At 59.4% G+C, this 10,547-nt stretch overlaps 1 protein-coding gene across 1 annotated transcript in view; it reads left to right on the top strand.

Annotated features, from left to right (window-relative positions):
* The window catches only part of SHCBP1 (SHC SH2-domain binding protein 1), a 13,996-nt gene extending 4,627 nt beyond the window's left edge, over window positions 1–9,369 (top strand). Inside the window, exons 4-11 of the mRNA XM_015564688.1 lie at window positions 1,807–2,040; window positions 2,359–2,527; window positions 2,767–2,887; window positions 5,230–5,361; window positions 5,970–6,088; window positions 6,742–6,828; window positions 7,096–7,237; window positions 8,378–9,369. Of these exons, the coding sequence (XP_015420174.1) occupies window positions 1,807–2,040; window positions 2,359–2,527; window positions 2,767–2,887; window positions 5,230–5,361; window positions 5,970–6,088; window positions 6,742–6,828; window positions 7,096–7,237; window positions 8,378–8,679 (1,306 nt within the window). The 3' untranslated portion in view covers window positions 8,680–9,369. The remainder of the gene's footprint in view (window positions 1–1,806; window positions 2,041–2,358; window positions 2,528–2,766; window positions 2,888–5,229; window positions 5,362–5,969; window positions 6,089–6,741; window positions 6,829–7,095; window positions 7,238–8,377) is intronic.
* The last annotated feature ends 1,178 nt before the right edge of the window (window positions 9,370–10,547 follow it).

Raw genomic sequence — 10,547 nt, forward strand, 5'->3', positions numbered from 1 at the left:
CCCGGGGAGGCCTGTGCCCTGGGGGAGGGCTGTGGCTGCTGGTCTCAGCGCCTCCGGCTGGCCGTGGTGGGCTCAGTGCCACGTCAGCCCTTGGAGAACCTCGTGTTTCCTGGCTCCCATGGGCCTGCGCAGGGCAGTGCCTGTGGGGTTGGGGTGCACTGTGATGGGGGTGAACGCACGTGTGAGCACAGGAAGGGATTACACACCTGCGCACCATGGGCAGCCCGGAGGTGTTTCTGGTTACGGAGGAGACACGCACGTGGGGGAGGCGCTGGAGTGCCCATGGCAGGCAGACGCTGTGCGAAGGTCCCGGGCGAAGGCCGGCAGCGCTCAGCAGGCTCGACTCGGGGGTCACCACGGCCAGGCTCCTCCTCTCTCATCGGAGCCGGCGCCAGGCTGTGGCCCGAGACGCAGCGGGTTGCGCTTCCGACCGCGAGTGTCCCTGAGCGAGGAGTGAGCCTCCCGGCGGGTACGGGGAAGGCTGAGGGGCCGGCTTCAGAGCGTGAGTCTTAATCTGCATCAGTCAGACACCTCATCCTGCATCAGGGGTTCGGGCCCAGTGTCTTGTTTGCAGAGTGGATTTCCAGGCCGTCCTTATGAGTGGCTTAGCCCAGCGGACACGCTCCTGGTTCTCAGGCTGCACCTTGTTCGTTCACTTAATCAGCAGAAAAGGTTATTGCGCTCGTGTTTGAACACCGAGGCTCGTGGGGATTGATGTAAGCTTGCCGAGGGTGTGGTTCTGCTTCCAGAGGAGCCACAGAGCCTGGCTGAGGGTGAGAGGGCCTCCTGTCCCCACAGCCCCCAGGAGCTTGACAAGCACCTGTCCTCCTGGACCCCAGTTTTACTGTCTGGTGGGCCGAGCTCCCCAGTAGTTCCCAGGTGCAGCCAAGGTTGAGAAGCCCAGACCTGACGCATCTTCAAGAAAATACACTTTTAGCCGAAACCGGTGTGGCTCAGTGGATAGAGCGTCGGCCTGCGGACTGAAAGGGCCCAGGGTCGATTCCGGTCAAGGGCATGTACCTGGGTTGCAGGCATATCCCCAGTCGGGGATGTGCAGGAGGCGGCTGATCGATGTTTCTCTCTCATCGATGTTTCTGACTCTCTGTCTCTCTCCCTTCCTCTCTGTGAAAAATCAATAAAAATATATTTTTTAAAAAAAAGAAGAAAAAAAAGAAAATACACTTTTAGCAGCGACAACAGCATTGCCCCTCATTCTCAGACCCATCGGCTTCAGTCCTCAGCTGGCTGTGCCTTCATCCGTTAGCTATCCTCTTGCATTGAAGGACTTTGCGTGGACGCGGGAAGGCACATAAATTAGTAACAAATGTAAGTGCTGATGAGGCTGTCCAGCCCGAGGTTCTTGGGTGCTAATCTCCAGTTCAGTGAGCACGGACGGCTGTTTTCGCTCAGACCCAGGAAGCTTCTGTTTTGAGCGACTCCCATGGCCTCCCCGAGGGACTGTGTGATTTCGTCCCATGTGCTCTGTGAGGAAGGGCTGTGATCTGCATCATCTGTCATCTTTCATCCTGTGAATGTGGTCGTCCTGTAGGTTGTTAGGAGACTATTTGGGGTACTTCCCTCCCCACCCCACCCCCAGACTGCCCTCTGCGACCCATTTATTAAGATTTTGAATCTAACGTACGAGAACATATTCCATGCAGCGGTTCCACTTCCGAGGGACAGGGGCTCAGCCTTGCCCGCCCCCAGCCCCACGCGGGAAGTGCGTCCCTGGGCCGCTGAGTGCGTGGCCAGCTCAGTGGCCCGAAGTGTCCGCGGGGAGGGGCTCAGCCGCTGTTGCACTCGCAGGCACTACGACATCCTGGAGGACCGTGTCCCCTCCGGCCTGGTCGCCGACTACCGCAGCCTGCTGGCGCAGGGCGAGGGCATCTACAGGAGCTTCCTGAACCTGCGGAGCAGCCTGTCGGCCTGCCACGCGGACTCGGAGCAGGAGAACGTCTCCATGGTGCAGGGGCTGGAGCTGTACTCGGAGCTGGAGCAGCTCAAGCAGAAGCTGAAGCTCATCGAGAACCCCTTGCTGAGGTGCGGCCTCCCCTCGCCTGCCCCTGCCTGGTTTCTTTCCTTTTTAAAAAAATACGTTTTTATTGGTTTCAGAGAGAGGAAGGGAGAGGGAGAGAGAGACAGAAACATCAATGATGAGAGAGAATCATGGATCGGCTGCCTCCTGCACGCTCCACATCGGGGATCAAACCCGCAATCTGGGCCTGTGCCCTGACCGGGAATTGAACTGTGACCTCCTGGTTCCTAGGTCGCTGCTCAACCCCTGAGCCCCGCTGGTAGGGCCTGCTGGCTTTCCCTCAGGCTGTGCTGCTCACAGTTCCGCTCCCTGGTTCCTTCCAGGTACGTGTTCGGTTACCAGAAGAATTCTAACGTCCAAGCAAAGGGTGCCCGTCCGAGTGGCCAGAAGGTCACGCACATCGTCTCCTCCGCCATGGTGACGGGGCTGCTGCAGGCCCTGCTCAGGGACCGGCTTTGTCAGGGGCCGGACGCGGAGGACACGGAGGTCCAGGTGAGGAGGGTCCTTGCTCAGGTGGCTTCCCTTTTGCTCGTCAGATTCCCGAGTCTGCAAAGCGACGGGACCAGAGCTGGTCTGTGCCGCGGGCGGTGACGGCCCTGCCTTGGTCGGCACTCGGCAGGTGCGCCCTGGTGCACGGTAGCAGCACTGGATGCTCTGTGCGGGGACCCCTTTAGAGTGAAGTGTGGGGCCCAGAAACCCTCGGGTCGTGCCATGTCCTTGCTGCCTTCTAGTTCCACAGTGACCCGCTGTTGGCTGTCAGCGCCTGCTATGAAGGGGACAGGGTGATCGTCTGTCCTGGCCGCTACGTGGTGCAGGGCGCCATCTCCATCACTGACTCCATCGAGCTGGAAGGTGAGTGGGTGGTCGCAGGACCGGGCTGTGCCCAGGCAAGACGGGCTTCAGAAATGGGGACCCGCCGGCCTTGTGGGGTGGAGCTCCAGGAGAGAATGCGGTGTCAGCCCCTCGATTTCACACATGAAGGACCGACCTGATGTCTCAGCAGCGGGGGGTGTTCTCTGTGGCATCCTGTGTTGGAGGACACGCAGAGGAAGAAAAGGCCACAGGCACTGGCCAGGGTTTCTCAGTGGTTAGAGCTCAGCCCGTGAACCAAAGGTCACGGGCTGGATTCCCAGTCAGGGGCACACACCCTGGTTGCAGGTTCGATCCAAGGCCCCTGTGTGAGGCAGCCAGTCACTGCTTCACATCCACGTCTCCCTCTCTCCGGCTCGCTCGCTCTCTCTCTCTCCTCTTCCCTGCCTTCCACTCTCTAAAAAGGTCATTGGGAAAAGTATCCTTGGATGAGGATTAACAACAACAAGAAAAGACTACTTTCCAGATTGTAGGAGGTTCATGCGGAGGAAATGTTGTTTCTAGAATAAAAAATATTCCAGCAATATATTTTTAAAAGACATTAAAAATATTATTTTACATGTTGCTTATCTTATTTCATAAATGTTGTGGATATATTGGTACATTACTTAAAGTTTAGCTTATTTAAAAATATATTTTTTATTAATTTTAGAGAGGAAGGAAGAGGGAGAGAGAGAGATAGAAACATCAGTGATGAGAGAGAATCATGGATCGGCTGCCTCCTGCACGCCCTGCTCTGGGGAACGCAACCCGGGCCTGTGCCCTGACCGGGAATCAAACTGTGACCTGCTGGTTCCTAGGTGGCTGCTCAGCCCGAGCCACGCCGGCCGGGCAGTGCTCTCGCACACTCAGGGAGAAGCCTGGCTTCAGGTTGCTGTGCGGCCGTTCATCTCGGTCCTGTGTGTTTCCCTAATGTGTCAGCGTTACTTGCACCTGTTCAGCTATTTACCAAAGGGCGTCAAGTCGGCAGTAAAGCCGGCAACGCAGACATCATCCTTCACCGGGGGCCGCAGCTGTTCTCAGGCGCCTCGCTGGTCCCGTCTTCATCCTGTCAGAGCTCCTGATGGGAGCGAGGCTGCTCCTTCCTGGTTACCGCTCAGCACCCGCCCTCTGTGAAAGTGCGCCGTGTCCTCCCTCCCGGAGGCCGCGTGCAGGGGAGGTGTGACTGGCACACCTGCGGGCAGGCCCCGCAGCAGGAGGCTTCGAAATAGAGATCACGGTGGGTCTCAGCTCTGCCTGGGCCGTAGGAAGTCACCGCGCGGTGGCCCAAGCGCCGCAGATGGCGTGGGAATTCTGAGTTGTGCGTCACCGCGCTCAGCACTCCCGGGGCATTTCCGAGTCGGGGCGTTGGCGGTCGGTCGCCGGTGTGAGAGTGGAGGACGAGGGAGGCTGCTCGGACACTGACCTGTTGGCAGCCACACCTGTGACGAGATGTGCCGCGTGCCCGCCGTGTGCAGGTGCTCAACACGCGTGTGGCGGGCTGTCCTTGCTTAGAACGTCCTCCGCTCGGGTGGTGGTTGATACTTAAACGGCTAAGAATACATGTTCATGTCAGAATCTCAGCGTTTCTCACGATGGCATTTTTTTAACGTTTAAGTTTCTCTGATGGTAAAGGCTGTTGTGGGAAACGTGCAAACACGTTCAGGTTTGCTGAGGCCCAAGGTTTTCAGTGGCAACGGGGCAGCCTGGCTTTCCGGCAGCTGAACGTCTTCTCAGTCAGTTTGCCAGGTTTTTCATTGTTGTTAATCCTCACCCAAGGATAGTTTTTCCATTGCTTTTTAGAGAGAGTGAAAGGGAAGGGAAGGAGGGAGAGGAGAGAGTGAGAGAGAGAGAAACATTGATGTGAGAGAGCCATTGGTTGGTTGCCACCCAAACTCGCCCCATCCGGATGGGGATGAGCTGCAACCGAGGTGCATGCCCTTGAATCGAACCTGAGGCCCTTCAGTGCCCTGGCCGACACTCCAGCCACTGAGCCACACCAGCCAGGGCTGTTGGTCAGACTTTAAGTCAGTCTATTTAAGAGATATTAACATTAGATAATCCTGAAAACGGCGCAGGCTTTCTGAAACCTAATTCATATTAGAGAACAGAATCGTAGAGTTGGCAAAAAACGTATGTGTCACATGCTTTAGAGCCCTTGGGCCCAGCGTGAGTGCCGAGGGCCTGTAAGTGCTGAGCTGGTCGGAGATGGTATCGGGTGGTGTTCCTAATATGGAGGCAAACAGATTTATGGAAAGTTGTGTCTACTCTGGCTTACGTTGAACAAGTTATGTGCGGCACCCCCGCACCCCTGCACCCCCGCTACCGCCCGCTCTCTCCCTCAGGCTACGGGCTGCCCGATGACATCGTGATAGAGAAGAGGGGCAGGGGGGACACCTTCGTGGACTGCTCGGGCGCCGACGTGAGGATCTCCTGCATGAAGTTTGTCCAGCACGATGCCGTCGAGGGGATCTTAGGTGGGTCTCTGAGTGCGCGTGTCCGTTGGGTCCGGCTCTGAGGCCACCACTTCCCCCGCAGGTCAGTCCCGAGCCCCCGGGAGCCCCAGGAGGCTGGTTAGTACTCACGTACGCAGCGTGCTGGCCTGGGGAGCCCATTTCCAGAGAGCAGTCCCAGCCTGCTCTTGAACGCTGGCGGTTCCATGGGGTTTCTGTGTGACCCCCTTTCTTTTAAAACACCCCAAGACCGCCGTCTGTGTTTTTCGTGTCAGTTTGGCCCGCGATGCCAACTAGCCGTCTTCACGAGTCGCTGGTGTTGTGTCCTGGGGTCTGCGCCCTCCCTCCCTGAATTGGCCTCCAACGGGCTCAGGAAAGTGACTGTTGGATACTCTCTTCTTTTTAATAAAAAGTGCTTTTCAGCTGGATTTCGCACCTCGGAGGCCCAGTCATCGTGTTTAAGCAGCAGCTTTTAGGTTAGGGGCTCAGCAGTCATTGCTGACGTGTCTGAGTGTGTAAATCCGGTAATGACGTGTGAGTGCAGCTCTTGAGCGATGCTCAGACCCTCTGGTGCCACGCGGGGCCACTTCTCGCGTTGGAGAGTTCGCACTGAGTGCACCGTGTCCCCGCAGTTATCCACCGGGGCAGGACCACCGTGGAGAACTGCGTGCTGCAGTGCGAGACCACCGGCGTGACCGTGCGCACCTCCGCGGAGCTCGTCATGAAGACCTCGGACCTGTGTGGGGCTAAGGTGTGTGCCTCCCGCCTGTCCTGGGGGGCCAGGCTCCAGTCCCCGGCGGGGCGTGGGTGTCGCGCAGGCCGGGAAGAGGAAGCGTGGCCGACCTGCTCCGTGACACGGTCGGGCACCCGCAGCCCGCTGAGTAGGGGGAGGGTGGCTGTGCTGGGGCCGCACTCATTCATTCAGGGCCGTCCATGACTAGAAGGGTCGCTGGTTTCTGGTGGACGTTCTTTACCAAGTTGAGGGAATTCTCTGTTTCTGTCTTCTGAGAATTTTTATAATGAGTGTGTGTTGCCTTTTGTCAGATGTATCTTCTGCATTATTTGATATGGTGCCATGGGATTCATCGATTGATCGATTGATAGAAGATGGATTTGTCCAGAGTGAGAGTGGAACAGTAGTGAATGGCTGACACTTTAGCCAGTGTTGTGTGCACGTGTGTGTGCGTGTACGTGTGCATGTGTGTGTGTGGTCTCAGAGGGATGAATGATGGACCGCTTCCTGGAATTGGAGCGGTGGCAGCGTCATTAGAAACAGCATTTCCTAGGAAACACTTCCTACTGCACTGCGTTCGCTCGCGTTGGGGTCTAAGAAGTGGTGGTTGTGACGCTCCCTCGTGGCCCTGCCTTTTACAAGGGCTGTCGTTGCCTTGCCTTGCGGTCCAGGGGGCTGGTGTGGAGATCTACCCCGGCAGCACGTGCTCCCTGAGCGACAGCGGGATCCACCACTGCCGCGAGGGCATCCTCATCAAGGTGGGCCTCCCCGCAGGGTTCCCGCGGGCTCCGGTGTTTCCGGTGGGAGACACGGGCCGGTACGTGGGCTTCGGGGCTGCAGACACTGGCGGTGCAGGGCTCTGAGGAGGCCTGAGTGTGGGCCTGAGGGGCAGGGGCCCGTCCCTTGCTCGCTGCCCCGGGCCGTGCGCCCACTTCCTGCTCCAGGTTTGGAACAGCCCGGAACTGCGGTGTTAGGCAGGTGGTGCTGACGGGATGTGGTTCTCACGCTGGTCCTCGTTGTCGCAGGACTTCCTAGATGAGCATTACGACCTCCCCAAAATCTCCCTGGTGAACAACATCATACACAACAACGAGGGCTACGGCGTCGTCTTGGTGAAGCCTAGAATCTTCTCTGACCTGCAAGAAAACGCCCAGGGTGGAGCCGAAGGTACGCCCGCCAGTGCCCCCAAGTGCCTCCTGCCCACCGTCTTGGTCTGCAGCAGAGCTGAGCTGAATCAGTGGGACGTGCGTGGAGTTCAGGCCCCGACCCGATGCTGCGGTTCTGTCATGAGACGGGTGGCGCTTGGCCTGGTGGGGAGGCCTGTTCCTCTGGGGTCACTGCAGGGAGTTCTGTGTCCTCAAGGCTCTGTAGGTCAGAGTGCGGGGGCGTGGCCTAGGGTTCTGTAGGTCAGAGTGTGGGGGCGTGGCCCAGGGTTCTGTAGGTCAGAGTGTGGGGGCGTGGCCTAGGGTTCTGTAGGTCAGAATGTAGGGGCGTGGCCCAGGGTTCTGTAGGTCAGAATGTAGGGGCGTGGCCTAGGGTTCTGTAGGTCAGAGGGTGGGGGCGTGGCCTAGGGTTCTGTAGGTCAGAAGTAGGGGCGTGGCCTAGGGTTCTGTAGGTCAGAATGTAGGGGCGTGGTCTAGGGTTCTGTAGGTCAGATGCAGGGGCGTGGCCCAGGGTCTCACAAGGCCGCTCTGAGGTGTCAGCCGAGGGCTGTGCCTGGAAAGGGGGCGTTGGGAGGATCTGAGCTGGCTCCTGCTGTTGGCAGACTCTGTCTCCTGAGGGGGTGGGACTGAAGTCTCTGTTTACCTGTTGGCCGTTGGCTGGGATCACTCTCAGCAGTCACAGGTCGGCCGCACAACCCCCCTCTCAGGAGGGGCTTCCCTCTGGCGAATCTCTCTTCGTGCTTCCTTCTCCCGTGGGGCCCGTGGGGTTAGGTCCACACACACATTTACCTCCCCGAGTCCACAGATGAGTGACCTCAGTTACATCTGCTTGACCCTCGGGCCATTTCACAGTTAAACGTCGGAGCAGGGGCCAGATCCTGAGCCCCCCAGCTCCTGACAGTGCTGGGCGGAGGGCGACGGGACAGGAGGGGCCGAGCGTGAGGAGGTCTCAGGAGGGAAGAGGGCCCGTAGCCGCTCTGTCCGGGGCTCAGGGACTGTGTCTGAGGGCCAGGCCCCGGCTCGCTGGACGCAGGGCGAACAGGGGCCGCCTCCCCGGGCGGGAAAGCTCGGAAGCTCGCGTGTGGGGGGGTGCCCGTCAGTCGGGCTCCTTTGTCGACTTAACTTTGTGTGTTTGTTTCTCCAGAGAATAAAGCCCCTAAAGCGCAGCCGCGGGGGGAGGCCCCGGAGGAGCTGACGGAGGGCGCGGCCCGGAAGGGGGTGCACGCGAGGCCTGGGCCCCCGGGGCAGCTGGAAGGCAACTGCGAGGTGGTCAGTGAGCTGGTGGCCGCCTCCGGGCAGAAGGGGCAGCTGAGGAGGAAGCGGCTGAGCGAGCTGGGGATCACGCAGGCGGACGACACCCTCATGGCCCAGGGCCTGTTCGTGGCCGTCGCCGAGAACCAGTTCAAGTGGAACGGGAAGGGCAGCTTCGGCACGTTTCTCTTCTGACCACGCGGGGCCTTGCACACGGACCCAGGCCCCGGCACCCCCGCTCGCTCCCTGTCTGCTTCACGCTCGCGGGCCGCTGGGACCGGTGTGGGGGGGGACCCGCCTGCAGGTGCACGGACACCCCCTCTGTCCGAAGGCGCTGGCATCGTGTGAAGTGGGGCCTACGTGGGATCCCTGTCCAGACGGGCGTGCACGGTTCTCTGACAGCCCGTCACAGCCCCGGTGTAAGCGCACTCCCCTGGCTCTCCCCAGGAGCCAGGCCGGGGCGCAGGGCGGGGAGGAGGGGCCATTGCCCTGAACGCACAGGCCCCTGCGGTGCCCTCTGACCCGGCAGCGTGTCCGGCCCCTGCTGAGTTTGCACAACTCTCCTCTCAGAGGAGCAGCTGTTACAACGGCGGCCTGGCCTGGTCAGGCTCCCGCTGGGGGGCGGGGCTGCGTGCCTACGTGGCTCTGTGCCATCCTGAGAGCAGACGTGGAGCGTGTGCCCGGAGCAGCGTGCGTGGAGCGCGGACGAGCGTGGGTGCGTGAGCAGGCGCTCCTCACCATACAGTGTTCTGATCCGGTTCTCCCCCGGGGGGAACCTACAGGCTAGGCCAGCTCTGCAGTCCGCGTCCTGTAAAGCCCAGCTTAAAGGTATTTATATTTAAAAGGTTCCATGTGACATTAATATACTAACGATTAAAGTGACTGATGAGTAAATCGGACCTAGTGTTTCCCAATGCGGTGGCCAGGGCGCCCCCGGGACCCTGGGAGTGACACGCAGGGGGGGCTCGGTGTTTCAGGACGAGAATCCCTTCTCCGCAGGGCGGGGCTGGGCTCGAACCTGATTACATCGTAACCCTCTGGTGCTGTGAGATGTGGGGGTGCGTGTTCACTTCTGTGGGACCAGAGGGGCGTCTTTCTTTATCTTGAGATCCTCCAGCGCCAGTGCTGCTAACGAATTCTGCACCCACTTGAGCCAGATACGGACTGAAAGACCATGTATTCAACTGAGGCGTGTGGCTGCAGGGCCACCACCTGTGCCCGCCCCAGCCCTGCCCTGCGGTGACAGCGGTGGGTACGGGGTCCCTGAGTCACCCGAGCGTTTCCTGCCGGAGGGGCGGCTGGGGACAAGGAGCGTGTTGTGCCCTCACATAGTGATTTCATTCCAGCGCCTCAGCTGGGCTCTTGGCACATTTTATTTCTCAGATCAATGAACTTCCCTTCAGAACATTCATGTTCCAAACACTGACAGTACGTATGTGACAGTGACAGCGAAGGCTTGGGCTCTTTCCTTTTTTTAAAAAAAAAATATTTTTATTCATTTCAGAGAGAGAGGGAGAGAGAAACATCAATGATGAGAGAGAATCATGGACCGGCTGCCTCCTGCACGCCCCACACTGGGGATGGAGCCCACAACCGAGGTATGTGCCCTGACCAGGAATCGAACCCTGACCTCCTGGTTCCTTGGTCAACGCTCAACCACGGAGCCACACGGCAGCGCTGAACGTGTGCACGTGGACACTCCTGTCGTGCATTCTGTGGAGACCGTTGCTCTGATGAGAGCAGGACAGAGCTCCCACCCGCTGCCCGAGGGGCCACGGGGAGGGCTCTGCGTTCGGTGCAGCAGGAGGTCGCTGTCCTGGGACATGCAGCCACTGTCCTCCGCGGGGCCCGCCTTTTGATAAAGCCCCTCATTCAGTGCAGTCAGGTCCCCGGTGCCCTGAGCCGTGGCCGTGGGGCTGTCGTTGCCTAATTTAGCGTCACAGCCACCCACAAGCATCGCGTGCCCAGTGCACGCCTTACCGACGGCGGAGCCGAGGAAGCAGGCGTGTGAGGTGTGGTGCAGGCGGGCACTCGCGTCTGGGGAGGTCGAGGCAGGGCTGGGC

This window comes from Myotis davidii, unplaced genomic scaffold (assembly GCF_000327345.1).
Source record: "Myotis davidii unplaced genomic scaffold, ASM32734v1 scaffold181, whole genome shotgun sequence".
Lineage (NCBI taxonomy): Eukaryota > Metazoa > Chordata > Mammalia > Chiroptera > Vespertilionidae > Myotis > Myotis davidii.